General features: G+C 44.3%; 1 protein-coding gene across 4 annotated transcripts in view; it reads left to right on the plus strand.

The window, feature by feature from the left end:
- The window catches only part of DIXDC1 (DIX domain containing 1), a 60,394-nt gene that overhangs the window by 20,240 nt on the left and 25,248 nt on the right, over positions 1–14,906 (plus strand). For 3 of the 4 annotated variants that reach the window (XM_054005539.1, XM_054005537.1, XM_054005536.1), the window contains 4 exons: positions 4,309–4,438; positions 5,388–5,513; positions 8,514–8,763; positions 9,995–10,102. In XM_054005539.1, coding sequence (XP_053861514.1) covers positions 4,309–4,438; positions 5,388–5,513; positions 8,514–8,763; positions 9,995–10,102 — 614 coding nt within the window. The remainder of the gene's footprint in view (positions 1–4,308; positions 4,439–5,387; positions 5,514–8,513; positions 8,764–9,994; positions 10,103–14,906) is intronic. The other variant, XM_054005538.1, reaches the window with a different exon arrangement.

Here is a 14,906-nt window from a genome sequence, read left to right on the forward strand (position 1 = left end):
GTACGTTGGTCCTACACTGCTCCTGCTCTTTGAGAATTCCTCTGGGCTACTGTGGCTCCTTCATGCCACCAGAGCAATTTAAAGAAGTTGTATTTAGGTTAAAAATCTTGTCCAGCGTCAGCAGCCGAAGTGCCTGAGAAATGCTGGTCAAGGACTGACAACCAGTGATGCAGAGACAGCAGCTCTTGAGTGATGGAAGAAGGGAGGGTAAGAGAGGGGCAAGCAAGCAAAAGACTGAAGCAGAAGAGAGAACACCCTGACTCAGTGGATATTAATTTAAAGAAGCTAAATGTAACACAGGTAATTTTGACAGCATTGGCTTAATGAGGCTGCTAGACCCTGATACCTACTATGCTAGTGAGGTCTGTTGGGTGATTGTGATTCTCCAGAATAAAAGAATAGTGGGTAATTTTTAGACCTTAAATATCCTTTGCACAGATGAAAACTCATAATTAGCACTATGGAAAAATATTCCCTAGAGAGAGAGAGAGGCTGGGAAAAGGGACAGACTGCAGACTCCAGCCTCCCTTTTTTATTGCCCACGGCTGGATCCAGACTTCAAATATTGTTACTAATCTTGGCTAATTATCCAAAAATTAAATTTTTCAGTGTCTTTTGCAGGAATTTCCATACAGACCGAAAACAAGTAGGGGAAAATGTGGACTGTTAAGGGAACAAGGAAACATGACTAGTTACATTCCCAGATAGTTCTAAAAATAATCAGAAAGAGGAAGTAAAACATTACATCTGTGGGAAGAATTATAAAGCACACATTGTCTTTCCAATAAGTATCGTTTCATACCTAGTACATACCTGTATCACGTTGTGAGAAATCTGCCTGTCAGCATTTCTAACATGCTCATCACTTTACAAACTGGACACTAACATTTTAAAAAGTAGCCACTGATTTGGGGTAACTTATTTTTAGGGTGTCTAACATGCTTGGGTCTGATTTTCAAAAGTGCTAAGCACCCACCATTCCATTGGAATGTAATGGGATCTGTTGGTGATTTTCAGCATCCCTGAAAATCAGGCCCAATATCTCTCAAGCTGGGTCCATTAGAACTGAGGTGCACAATCAGAGTCCTTGTTGGAAAAATTTGGCCAGTTGTTATATATAATATGTGATTTATCTAAAATTAATAAAATAATTATCAGATTGAAAATGTCTTTTCTGCTAATTAAAATTAGTAGTGTAGCGTTATGGATAGAATTATTCTCCAGAGAAAATTCTTTTTGTGTGATTGCCAATTGATGCATGATGCTAACAGAAGCTTACCAAACGAATTCCTGAGCAGTTAACTCCTGGAAGGACCTTAGACAGACAAAGAGACTCCAAATTATCCCCAACCCGTTTTTCAGATTTTTGGGTACAGAAGAATGCAGAGAATGTAAAGAATGTCAAAGTTGTGCAGTGAATGTCATGACCTGTTCCCGATTTTGGAACAAGTGTAACTGTTTGTACCTTCAAGAATTGAATGGAGACAAATACAGAAGTGGGATCTGATCTCATTGATGGACATGGTGCAGGAAGTGTTTCTTTTGTCCTGAAGGATGAAATCTGCTCTGTAGAAATGCTTGTTTCCGTTTGCAGAATACATCCTCACAAAATTTGCTCTCCTTTTTTCATTTACTGGAATATGGACACGTGGAGTTCTCTCTCTGGAGTAAAGGGCTTGTGGTTTTATCCCTTAGTGCATTTAACACCACTCTGCAATATTTAGGTCATTAAACTTTCATGTCTATTTTTTCCTTGGGAAATTCAGTCACCTGTTCATCTCAGCTGCCAGAAATAACAGGCTGCCGCTTGGGATTTTAGCTTTGCAGAAATCAGAGTATCTCTGGAGTCCTGCACTAAACTAATTAGCTAGTAGAGTTTTCTGGACACATAATAAGCTATTGATGAACAAACCAACAGTCTGAACTGCTCCAGGAAAATCTTATGCTCTGAATGGAAAAAAAATACTAAACATGCTAATTAAATGGAAGTCTCAGTATTATAGCAGTAACTACTGTGAAATCCTTCCCTTAGTAATAGCGACATCACTATTGAACAGCCACAGAAAGTTGTCTTTTTTTGGAGAGGATCATTTAAAGTGTAAATTTACAGGGCTTTAGAAGTGATTTTCTAATAACTATACTAATTACTGCATACCAATAAAAATGCCTATCCAAAAATAGTGATTTTTATTTTGTGTGCAACGAATGGGAGAAAACAAAGGGGAAAGTATTAAATTGTTAATTATAAGGCTATATTTTTATATAACTTATTTCCTTTGTGTGAAAAAGAGTTGCTTATAGGGAAAAGACCCACCAAATCTAATAGAATATGGCAACCTTTCTATAGTGTTTTGGACCATCCTGTAGAATATAGTAGAGAATTATACCCCTAATGTAGATTCCTATAGGAAGGTTAATTAAAAAAAAGTGTAAAAAGGAGATCATTCTCTTTCATTTTATAGGTTTTGAAATAATTTCTATGTAACCCTGTTCAAGCTCTATGGAACCTTATTGAATTGTATAGGACTTTTCCGTAAGGGTGCTGTAGCTGTTTCAGTGGGTAACAGATGGCTCTGTAAATAAACATCTCTCTCTTCCACTGATAGTTACTTGAATAAATTAAAGCTTCACTGAATCTTTGTGTAGTAGAAGGTTTGAGTTCTGGTCTGTCCTTGAAATTAAATTGTGTTGTGTGGCTGGATCCTGGTGCAAAGTCCCAGGCCCCTCCTTTCTTGGGCCCAGGTGCTTCTATCCAACTTAGGTCACATAGGAACTCAACTCCTCCTCGCACTTTAGCATGGGCAGTTATTACTATCGACCTGAAAACCAATGCGGGATCATCCTCTTGTACCTGTTGTATGAGTGGGAGAGAAGCCAGGACTTTGCTTGTTGTATTTATGCTCCATGGTTCGTGTTCCCATTCAGTGGAAGCTGGTGACATTTTCAACTGGGCAGGCAAAATTGACACCTACTGGCACCTTCAGAACTAAATTACACTAAATGAGTTAGAGCGCTGACTATACTGGACTCAAAGCAGGAGAGGCAAAATCCACTCCAGCAAGCCTGCATTAGTCTCATGTGTCTCCCAAAGTCTAGACTTCCCACTCAGCACATAACGAATTGAGCAACCGCCCAAGTGTGCCTCTCACACCATGCTCCACACTTATCCGCTGAGTGAGCAGAACCAATTGAACACAAGTGTCCGGGCACCTTTCTGAGCAGACAGACTGAGCTGTGTTGTGTTTAAAGTTGGATTTCCCTTGTCAGGACGATTACAAGTGGTGTTGTGATCAGAATGTGACTTTGTGGCAGGCTGTAGAAGCATAAACGATGACTGATATTGCTGAGATAATGTGGAATGGAGACTTAAAACCCGCCACAGCTGCAGAATAATGGGAAGCTTAGTGAAAAGGGAGGTAATCCCATAAAGGGATAAATCTGATTACACTCCACGGGCTGCACAAGCCCTTGTCCCAAAGGAATTCCAGTTTCACCAGGGCTTCTACTAGCCACTAAAGTCTCATGTAAGGTATAGGAATGAAAAGGTGAACTCCTTACACATGCACATGGGACGACTTTTGCATGTCAGCCCCTGACACCAGATGACTACTTACGGAGATCAAAAACCTGGTTCTCTATTATCTGACGCCTCCTGCTGTCGGTTACACCTGTGCAAAGACAGTGTAAAAGACTACCCAGTTAGAGTGGTAGTGTTCTTCACACAGTTTGCACTCTCTTGCACTGATGTAAATGATGACACAAGGTGCAAGGCTGTCGAAAGTTGGGCCCAAGAGTGTCAGGACCATATACCAAAGTGAAATTGGCCCATTATAAAATCCAGTCATTTCCTTAACAATTAGTGTAATTAACTGAAAATTACACTGGTTATTTTAACTGTCAACTAAGCTATATTTATTTATTTTTTAAATATCCGAAAGTCAGTAATTTTTGGTTTTTAACATTTTAGGAGTGAATTAATGCTGGGAATAAAAGTGAGGGACTGGCAGTGGTTGTTTTGAACCAGATATACTGCAGGCAGGTTCAGTGCAAGTTTCCTTCTAAGCTGCGCTGATGCCTCTCAATCCTGACCTGCAGTTCTTCCTGCTGTTCCAGTTCTGGCTTGTACCGAGTTACTCCAAACAGAACGTTGGTTTTGTTTCGTGAACCAGAGTCATGCAGGTGGTGGGATGAAACCCATTTGTGCTTGTGATCTAAGTGAACATACGATTGAGTGAAAGGTGAGTATTGTGCAACTACTTCCTAAAAAAACATTGACTTGCAATATTTTGTTTTCTTTTCTGTTTACAGCAGCAACTACAGGCGTACGTGGCCTGGGTGAATTCCCAGCTGAAGAAGAAGCCAGCAATAAAGCCAGTGCAGGACCTAAGGCAGGATCTCCGAGATGGGGTCATCCTGGCCACTCTCATTGAACTTGTAGGTCAGTAACACCAAATGGCACTATTGCTCCTGTAGGGGCTGTGGGGCGTTGCATGGAGGAAGCGCATCTTGGTGAGGCCCTGCTAGCGGAATGTTTGGACCTGTGTGAGGCTGGCCAGCAGGCACTGCAGTATCAGAGCAGGGTGGTCATTTTAAGAGAAAGGAAGATTGTGGATCATAAAAACCAATCTTCCACTGAAGTCCTTATGTGTTCGCTCAGTATCACTTGCTAACCTTTGGCTAGTGGCCGAGTTCCAGGCCCTTTGAGAACTGCATTCACTTTGTCACCTGACACATGCCAAAACCTGCGAGCGTGGCCACGATAACTGCCACAAGAGGAGCTGAGCTGTTTTAAGGGAACCATGAAAGTATTTCCCATATTGATGAATGGCATTAGGGACCCAGAGGGGTGTATGGGCTAAGGTGGGACTAATATGTGGCTTCTTAACTTCATTTGTGTATGTATGTGTGACCTGAGCCCCGTAGTTCTGTATCTCTGCCTAACGCTGACAGCCCTGCCTGGCGTTTACTTGTATGTGTTAATGGATGGGATTCCCGTAGGTCGGAGTTAATCTCTTTACTAAGACACAAATATTTACAAGAAAGAAATAATAGGACTGAGCAGAAATGGTTCTAGAAGTTGATGCTGTCCCTTGCTGAGACTATGCCATGCAGTGCAGTGTATCTGCACAGAAAGGACATGTGCTGACTCAAGAAAATACAAGGAATAATGAATTACCCACAAAAAGCATCTTCACATTCAGTGCTACCTGTTTGTTTTGCCATTAGACACCTCATGAGCAGGGAGAAGTCACGCATATGGCTCCCTTACTCATCCCAACATAACAGCTGCTGAATCCTACATCCCTTGCACCTGTAACTGTTCCAGTGCCAATCAGTACCAAAGAGGTTCATTACTCTCTATAATTAGGCTGTTTGATTTTTCCCAGCCGGTGAGAAGCTAAATGGCATTCAGGTCAGTCCCACCAGCCAGCAGGAAATGAGAGAAAATGTAGAGAAAGTCCTGCAGTTCGTGGCATCGAAAAAGATTCGTATGCACCAGACTTCAGCGAAAGGTAAGTGCTCCCTGATGACAGTGTCACCATGATCCTTAGCTAGCTATGTGAGAACTGGATCCTTTGTTGTTTTGTGTCCTACAGATAATTTATTTCCAAGACGGAAATTTCTCTTGTTGCTACAATCCAGTAATATGTTTAGTTTTTGGTTGAACGGCACTAAATTCTTGGTTGCTTTGGTAACAGTAGCAAACAGGAGAAGCGAGCAGTCCAGGGTAAGAAATAAATAATAGTATTAAGAAGAAGAAGAAATGCCCCATCTTCTCTGAATGGTCAGAGGACCAAACAAATGGTATAACTGAGAACACAGACTTGGAAACCTTAATTGAATGGACATAAATAAATTGTTATTGGGCTGTTGCCTTCTGTGGTGGGAACAAGACCATTCCAGACCACTGGAAATCAGTGGTATTGTTTCCCATGCTTTGCAAACTCTGTTTGCCAGCATTTCCTGTCATAAGAGGAACAGAACATGTAGTGGGAAAGAGACACAAGGAGCAAAAACATGCACTTTCTGCCTCTTACTGTGGCATCATTTAGTCACAGAAAGCACATGGATGGAGGAAAACAGTCCCCTATTCTTGCTGGTTGCTGAGTGTACTGTTTGCTCCTCCTGGGGCACTGGGTAAGGTGCAGTGTCCAGTGACTCAAACTGGAATCATGGAGCACATGACCTTTCCTGTTGTTATCAGGAAGAGAAGAGCACAGCCCTGGGGCTACAAGCCTCAGCTGGGTAGCCATTGTGTATTCAGAGTACACAGTAAGTGCTCCATGCCAGCAGCATGGCTACCAGCAGCCTGGAGGTTGTGCTATTTTTCCCCATTCAGTGAGGCATTACATGCCAGTTCACACCATTTCACTGACTCTATAAGCTGTTGTTAATACTGATAAAGCCTTGTCTATACGCCCTGTAAACAAATATATCATTAGGCCCAGCCCAGGCAGCTCTCTCTCGAGGCCGCTTAACTCAGTGATCTGAATTTGCTTTCTTAGTTTCTTGTATCTAGGTTGGTAGCAGGGAAGTAAAACATGAGCATCCAGAGTTTGGTCGAGCACAAATGAGAGCAGAGTAAGCTCTAAAGATTGAAACCCAGTGCTGGTGCTTTGCATCCCTTCTGGTTTTCCTAGAAAAAATGTCACATGCCATGTCTGGCCTGTTCTAGTCTCCTTTGGCCATTCTCGGTGACAGGACTTTGTTGAGCTTTGTGCAAGGGCTCTGAAGTTGGACATGTTATGAAGTGATCAGAGAAATGTAGAGCTGGAAGGAACCTCAAGAGGTCATTTAGTCCTTCCCCCAAGAGTGAGGCAGGATTAATGTATCAACGCTACTGCGCAGAGTGAGGTGTGGGCACAGGACTCTGGGACACAGAAACCCCTGAGTTCTAATCATAGCTCTGACACTGACTCGCTCTGTGACTTTGGGCAAGTCATTTCCCCTCTCTGCCTGAGTCTCTGTGAGTGACATGGATTAATTACCTTTATGATCTACACCTCTACCTCGATATCAGACTGTCCTCGGGAGCCAAAAAAATCTTACCGCGTTATAGGTGAAACTGCGTTATATTGAACTTGCTTTGATCTACCAGAGTGCGTAGCCCTGCCCTCCTGGATCACTGCTTCAGCACTTTATATCCGAATTTGTGTTATATCGGGTCGCGTTATATCAAGGTAGCGGTGTATTTTAACAATGTTTATTTTGGCCCCATCCCACCCTCCAAAAGTAAAAATTAACCAGACTTCAGGCATCCAGTCCTTCCCCAAAAGTCTGGGGCTGGGATTTTCAAAGCTGCCTATGGATGCCCAGTTCCCATTAGATTTAATGGCTACTGCATGTCTAATCCCTTGGGTGGCTTTGAAAAACATCCACCCCCCCCCCCCAAAAAAAAAAGAAAAGAAAAGAAAAAAAGAATGGATGGTCTTTGGAGTAAGCCCTGAAAGTCATCAAATTTGGGCTGTTTTGTACACTGAGGGAAAGTGCATGGTGATGAGGATTGATTAGTTAATGATTACTAGACGTTGTTGTTGCAGAAATCCATTCTTGCTCAGCTCCCTCCTCTTTCCTATTAAAAATGTTAATGCAAGTTCCATGGGCCAGTTGGAGTCATCACTGGTACAGTGATCTTCAGTGACTGTGACACCTTTGTAGTGATCCTTCAGTAACACTGTCACACATAGGCTGGACTATTTGTTGAAAATAATCCTATACCAGGGGTAGGCAACCTATGGCACGCATGCCAAAGGCAGCACGTGAGCTGATTTTCAGTGGCACTCACGCTGCCCGGGTCCTGGCCACCAGTCCGGGGGGCTCTGCATTTTAATTTAATTTTAAATGAAACTTCTTAAGCATTTTAAAAACCTTATTTACTTTACATACAACAATAGTTTAAAGAACAGGAGTACTTGTGGCACCTTAGAGACTAACAAATTTATTAGAGCATAAGCTTTCGTGGGCTACAGCCCACTTCTTCAGATGCATAGAAGAAGATGCACAGAGAAGGCTGTAGCCCACGAAAGCTTATGCTCTAATAAATGTGTTAGTCTCTAAGGTGCCACAAGTACTCCTGTTCTTTTTGCGGATACAGACTAACACGGCTGCTACTCTGAAACCTAACAATAGTTTAGTTATATATTATAGACTTCTAGAAAGAGACCTTCTAAAAACGTTAAAATCTATTACTGGCACGCGAAACCTTAAATTAGAGTGAATAAATGAAGACTCGGCACACCACTTCTGAAAGGTTGCCGACCCCCGTCCCATACAGAAGTCCCAAATGTGCCCAGAGCAGTAAAAATTCTGTCCTATAGGTGGCAGTCACTGATTTTACTTCAGGCTGCTTCATACAAAACAACTAGCATGGAGCACTGGAATGATAACTCAGTCCTAATGGTTCAGTCCCTTTCTTTTGGAATGCTCCTGTTGAGTTTAATTACATTCCCACGCGTTGGTCACACAAGAACCTGCTGAGCCCCATTGCCCTGAGGTTTGATTGCATTTTGCAGATATCGTTGATGGGAACCTGAAATCCATCATGAGGCTGATCCTTGCCTTAGCTGCTCATTTTAAACCTGGCTCGGGTAGAGCAGCCATTCAAAGCGCAGCCAGCGTGGTGGGGAAGAGCCTTTCAGCATCGTCAGCCAGTCACAGGCCTCATTCAGCGGCCGCAGTGGCCCAGGGTGCCGTGGCTGCTTTGGCAGATGTTCGTCAGGATGTCTCACGTTCAGGACGTGATGTTTTCCGGCACAGACAGAGGTACTGGGGGCTCCCATCTAGTCTCATTGGAATGAGTGTGAATCTTGGTGCTAAGTCTTAGTCCTTGGGGGCATCTCCCTATAGGACAGATAAAGAGCTCTCTGCTATGAATTCATACATTGCTTTTTGACCTGAACTCAGGCCACCTTTTGCTGTAATCTCATTGGAGCTCACAAACAATCCAGAGTAAGACTGAGTTAGCACCCGGATGGGATACCTCTAAGGCTATGTCTTCACTGGCAAAAAGGTGGGTTTTTACCATGGGATAACTAACGTGCGTGTAAAAATAGTGGAGGTAAACCAGGTGAGGCCAGCCACAGACAGGTGGTATAGTGCTGACCTTGCCTAGCCACCTTGCAGTATACACGACCGTGCCTTGCCTTCACCTAGGATTGTACAGCACGATAACTAGCACACATTTATTATCTCGCTTTAAAAGAAAACAAAACAAAACACCTTTGTGTCACTGAAGACAAAGCCTAAGAGCTCTATTACATCCTTCCCTTTGCATCAGCACTGAGCACAATGCCGCTGCATGGCAAAAGGAGGTGCTGTGGCTTCTGGAGGTGCTGTCTTTCACGTGAGACATAAAACTAAGGCACTGACTGTTTGTGGAATTTAGAGATCCTGGGTGCACTTTTTGTAAGAGTCGGGGTGCTAACCCTGATGTCTAATTCCATTATGCCTCCCTAAATTCCTCTTGCCTTCTCGTATTATGCCAAGCAGTGGAAATTGTTGTAGTGTTGCTGAGTACTGTTTATCAGCTGCTGTGTCCTACAATGCTATAGGGTTTGGCGTTTTATTATTCTTCCGAAGGACATGGGCAAGTGTTCCTCTTTAGGATGGCCAGCCCTTGTCATATTAGCAGAAGCTAGCCTTTTCCCCACTCCCTGCTTCCCTCCCTCTCCAAAGCTCTGCTGCTACTCATAGGAGTTTGGAGGCATTTAACAGGTAACACACTGTTCCCCTCCCCTGCCATATCACAGGTAGATGGGAAAGGGTTTCCTGTCTCACACTTTCTAGATCAGAAATTAGATTTTCTCATTCGTAAGAGGCCTAGAGGATTGCTGCCTCCGCCTCCTTTCCTTTATTTCATTAGCCCCCGTTCTCCCCTTCCGCTCCCCCAAGAATATCTATCATTAGGTTCAGACAATAAATTAAAAAAAAACCCACAAGGATTTCTGCCCCTGCTCTGTGAGGCTGTTATTCATTATGTCATTTTTATCTTTAGAAACAGCAGCGTCGATGAAGAAATTGAGAATCCCTACTGGAGTGTCCGAGCACTGGTGCAGCAGTACGAGGGACAGCAGAGCGTGCCCTCGGAGTCTTGCTCCTCCAGGTAACAGACATGCCCATTGCAGAGCTGTGTCCCATCACAGCCTGGCAGAGTCCGTCTCCTGCCCACCCCACATCTGGCCGCCTCGCAGCCCAGCCCCCTGCCTACCCTGTGGATGTGCTCCGCTCGCACGCAGCCCAGTCTCTGACTAGTTTTAGGAATAAGGAAAATTTCATGCACTGAGATTTCCCAGCTGAGCTGGAACGTGAAACACCAGCTCTCAGTGAGTGACATTTCATTGACTCCCTTGATCTTGCAGACTCTCCCACAGAGAAGGTTCGTCTCATCCATGAGACAATGTGGCGAGGTGGTGTGAGCACAAGGCGAGGAGGTGGGAACTCCTCAGCTGTAATTCTGGCTCTCATCCTAATCCTGGCTCTTTGGCCTCCCCCAGTGAGAACAGAGCGAATAGGAGTAGGAAACACCAAAGCAGAGGGTTTGCTGCGAGATTGAGAGAAACTGAGAGGATGAATCACAATGGTTCCTTCGGGGCTTGGAATCTATGACTCTATGAATGAGACTGAGGTTATCACTACAGTACAGTTTACATTGGAGTTATGATGCTTAGGGGTTTGAATAAGTCACCCTCCAAGCTACGTAAATTATGCCGACCTAAGTGCCGGCATAGACAGTGCTATGTCAGTGGAAGAGCTTCTCTTGCCAACATTTCTCGCGGAGGCTAGAGTAATTAAGTGGACGGGAGAGCTCGCTCCCCTCGGCATAGATACCCCAGGGTATTTTGGGGGCAGGCCCGGCCCTTGTGCTGTGTCAGAGTTGGGTGTAGCCTCACCATTGAGTCCATGTCCCATGGCAGGGGAGGGGCTGCAGGGTGATCTCCCACCTTCATGCAGCCAGTGGCCTGGGCTCCCACTGCCATGCTGGAGCTTCCGTATGTCTTTATTGACAAATAAAACTTGCAGAATTTTAAAATATTATGTGCAGAATTTTTTATTTTTTGGCGCAGAATTCCCTCAGGAGTAATCTGTGTAAGAGTCATGAAGGAGAAATGAGCCGAGACTTCCAAACCAAGCAAGCCTGATGCCTGCACCCAGACCTCAGGGGCAGGGGAAATAGGGATTTTAGCAGCAGGCTCAGTTTTAGGAATGCGTTATTTTGGGATTCAGACCCAGAGTCTCTGAAGTGGGTGCCTCAGCTGTTCCCACTGCCATTGTGCCCTCATCCATCACCTTTAACTGCTTTTAGCTTTATAGTTATTTCATTATCCAGCCATCCCCCAACTCCCCTGGACCTTCATGTTCAATCAAGTTCAGTGTTTAATTGATTTCTGAAAAGTCCCCTGTAACCTGCTGTAGAGCATTAAAGTCAGAGTTTAACCCCATCTACACAGCAGAAATTTTTGCCATGTAAAGCGGGACTTGAGAAATACACCCTCTCTGCTATACATGCAGCCTTGGCTGGGGACTCGCTAGATCTCACTAGCTAAGCCAAGTTGAGCTGTGGCAACACTTGACTGGGAGGTCTCTAAGGAAAGGGCTTTTTCAGGAAGTGGTATTGGTTAGAACTACAACATGTTTTACCTGGGGCTGAACACACGTGAAGGCTGAAGTGAGTGCCACTCACAGCAGTGAGCCTCAGCAACAAGTGCTGGGAGAACACATCCCTTTGGTTCTTCACATGCTCCACTAACTCCCAGTTGCACCAGAGCAGATGTCAAAGCCCTAGTCCTAGTCTATGGAGCCCTTAATAGAATGGGACCTGGCTGTGTCAGAGACCCACCCACCCATAGGCCAGGACCTTCTGTGGCAACTACACTGCACAGAAACTAGGTAGCCAGTGAGGAGCTGGGGTAGAACCTTGCCACTGGTAGGAGAGATCTGACCAAGCCTGGCTGTGTTTAGGTCAGAGTATAGGGATATACATTTTGGACAGAGCCTTTCCCCACTAATAAGGCTTGAAAATAAAGATATATCTCTTTGAACATGTAAATTCCCTCTTCTCCCCCTAAGCTTGAGTCTCTGCTCCTTTTGAGCTCCATTTGAATGAGGTGGAGGAGGGGACTGCAAGGAACTTGTTTAGCTCCTTGCTTCACAGCTGTCTGGCCCCAGTGCAAGTCAGGGGTGCACACGGGCAGCCCTGACTTACACCACTGATGTAAGGTGAGTCAGGGACCTTATGCCAGTGAAGGACTGGGCATCGTGGGCGCCACTCCATTACATCCCCTTCTTTCCTGTCCTATCCATGCCCCGCCCTTGAACACATAGAACAAGTTCTATTTGTGGCACTGCTGGAGGATACACTTTATGTTGGGGTTTGGGGGATGGCTGACACATGAGGTGATGGATTTTCTTCTGCCAGATCACCACCAGCAGAGAGTATCCCTGGTACAGGGAGATTTCTCCGCTGGACTTCTCTGGCCACTTTAAGGCTACTTTGCACCTCCATAGCACAAAGTGGCCTACCTGCCCCACACAAAGTGGCCTTAGCATGCCTGAGAATCCAGCCCCTGGGGACCCAGGTGAAGAGTGAGAAGAAACACGATGGTTCTGGACCCTTTTGCTTCTTCAGAATTTTGATGGTTAGATGCCCACGTGACATGTGCCGTATAAATATCTAAGGCAGATCAGTTTGGTATGGGGTGGTTTTTCTCTCTGAGTCAATACTGACTCACTTCCCCAGTGCGGAGCTAGAGGATATTGTGCTGCTAGAGGTGCTACTTATCAGATGAGAAATAAAACCATGGTCCTGACCACATGCGCGTGTTAAAGATTTCACAGTATTTTTCACAAGAGTTGAAGAATGTTGACCCCTTCTATTCGGGGAAGATATCAGTTTAGGTAAATACATTTCACCTTTTCCCATTCTCTCTGTGGTTTGAATTGGCAACAGTATTTTTCACATCATGTCCTATTGTGTAGCATTGTTGTGCACTGCTAACTAGCTGTGGAATGCGCCACAGTGGCTGCATTTCCATGAGGAGTGAAATAATACCTGTATGTATACTTTGCAAAGTGCTTTGGGTTTTGTCATCGTGCAAGGAGTTCACCAAGTGTAAGATGATATGTATTATCATTGCTGACAGAAAGTGATGTCACTGAGTAGCTTGTATAGTATATAAAATCAGCAAATATTTTCCTGAACAACCTATACGATCAGAAGAGGGAATTTTACAGAATTGAAGATAAAAACATAAAATTAATTGTGCTGCTTTTGAACTAAAATCATTGCTTTGTTAATGAATGTTTGTTTGGAACTTTTGAAATTATGTTGGAGTAGAATAACAGGGGGTGCAGTGGATAAAATTTGAGTTGCATCAGCTGATGGGGGGCAGGGCTGGAATAGTAGAGGGTATATCAGGTCAGCATTGAGTGCCAGTGGCAGTCTGTACCTTCAAAAGTAAGACTCTTCACATTGGTTACTGTCTTTAATAATCACTTTTCTCTGGTTGAGTTAAAGATCTCTAAAGTGCCCAGGGCTCTTTTGGGTTCTGTTTTCTCTGCCTTGCTCCCTACACAGCTGTGCATACGGATCAGTGGTAGAGGGAGCCCAAAGAGTTTACAAGTTACCTGGTGTGTGTATTTCCTAGAGTTCTACTAATCCTGCACTACTGAGATGCAGACAGAGCTACTGACAACTCAACAGGAAATTATCAGAGATTGTATCAAGCTGGAGCTAAAACACTTTTTAATTGAAGCTGGGAATAGGCTCTGATGTGTAATTAGATTTCAATCATAACGTCTTGAGAATGGAATATTCTTTGTCCATTACGGTGGATTTGTTCCCTGGCTTTGTACATACAAAGATGTTGGACAGAGACTGTGCTATGTGCATCAGCAGTGAAAAACAAAAGACAGGCTGAGAGGGAGTTAGGGGGCAGGGTTCTGTCAGTGTTGTCAAAGGGCAAAACCACATCGCTTTTGAGGGCTGCAAAGGAGAGCAAACATGGAAATGCTATTGAGTTTTGCATGCAAGGCCCCACTGGGGAACGGATCCAAGCTGCCAGGCTGAGGGCTGTTTTGTGTACCCTCCAGCAGTGCCAGAAATAGAACTTGTTTTATGTGTTCAAGGGGGGGAGCAGATTATGGCTATTGTAGAAAAGGGTATCTGATGCTGCTAGCCAAAGGCGCAGCGATTGCTGACACAGAGGTTGGCTGTTTAATTGCAACAGTAACTGCCAAGTGAGGAAAGATTTATTCATATCAAGCCCCATCAGAAATCGGGAGGATGTTGTTCCTGTGATAAGACACCAGGCAGAATCTGGTGCCTGAGGAGAGAAAAATTGACAGTAGCCAAACTCGGTATATTTCATTTAGAATCGCAGATCTATGAGAAAAGGGTGTTAGATAATAGGCATGGTACAGACTTAGCTATGTGTTAAATGTTCAGTAGGAAGTTTCATGTTGGCCTGGTATTGTTGCTAATTTATGAACCACCTCAAGATATACTAATATTCTGTTACTGGAGCTTGGGGCCCTACTGTGATGGGTCTTGACTCTTATGACCGAGTTCTGCCTTTTCTGATTCTCCCAGTTCCTGCATCCCACCTGAGGCAGGGGGCAGGTCCTCTGCTCTGCTCCTTCACCCAGTAAGCTACCTCCATGAGGGATTGTGTATGTCCATGAGGGATTTTGCATTGCTTAATTTACATGAGGGTTTCCAGGAGCCATCACATATGACCTAGGACCTGGAGGGGCTGTTTGGTAAAAAAGATGAGATGGAAGAGAGAACCTGTCAAACTCATTAGCAATTAATCCCCTCATTGAGGAGCCACAAGAAGGAGCAAGGGATGTACTTGTTACCCCTACCCTTTGGCCATCCTCCCATATACATCTTCCCCCTTGGCCCCTCC

The sequence above is a fragment of the Malaclemys terrapin genome, chromosome 15 (assembly GCF_027887155.1).
Source record: "Malaclemys terrapin pileata isolate rMalTer1 chromosome 15, rMalTer1.hap1, whole genome shotgun sequence".
NCBI classification, from domain to species: Eukaryota; Metazoa; Chordata; order Testudines; family Emydidae; genus Malaclemys; species Malaclemys terrapin.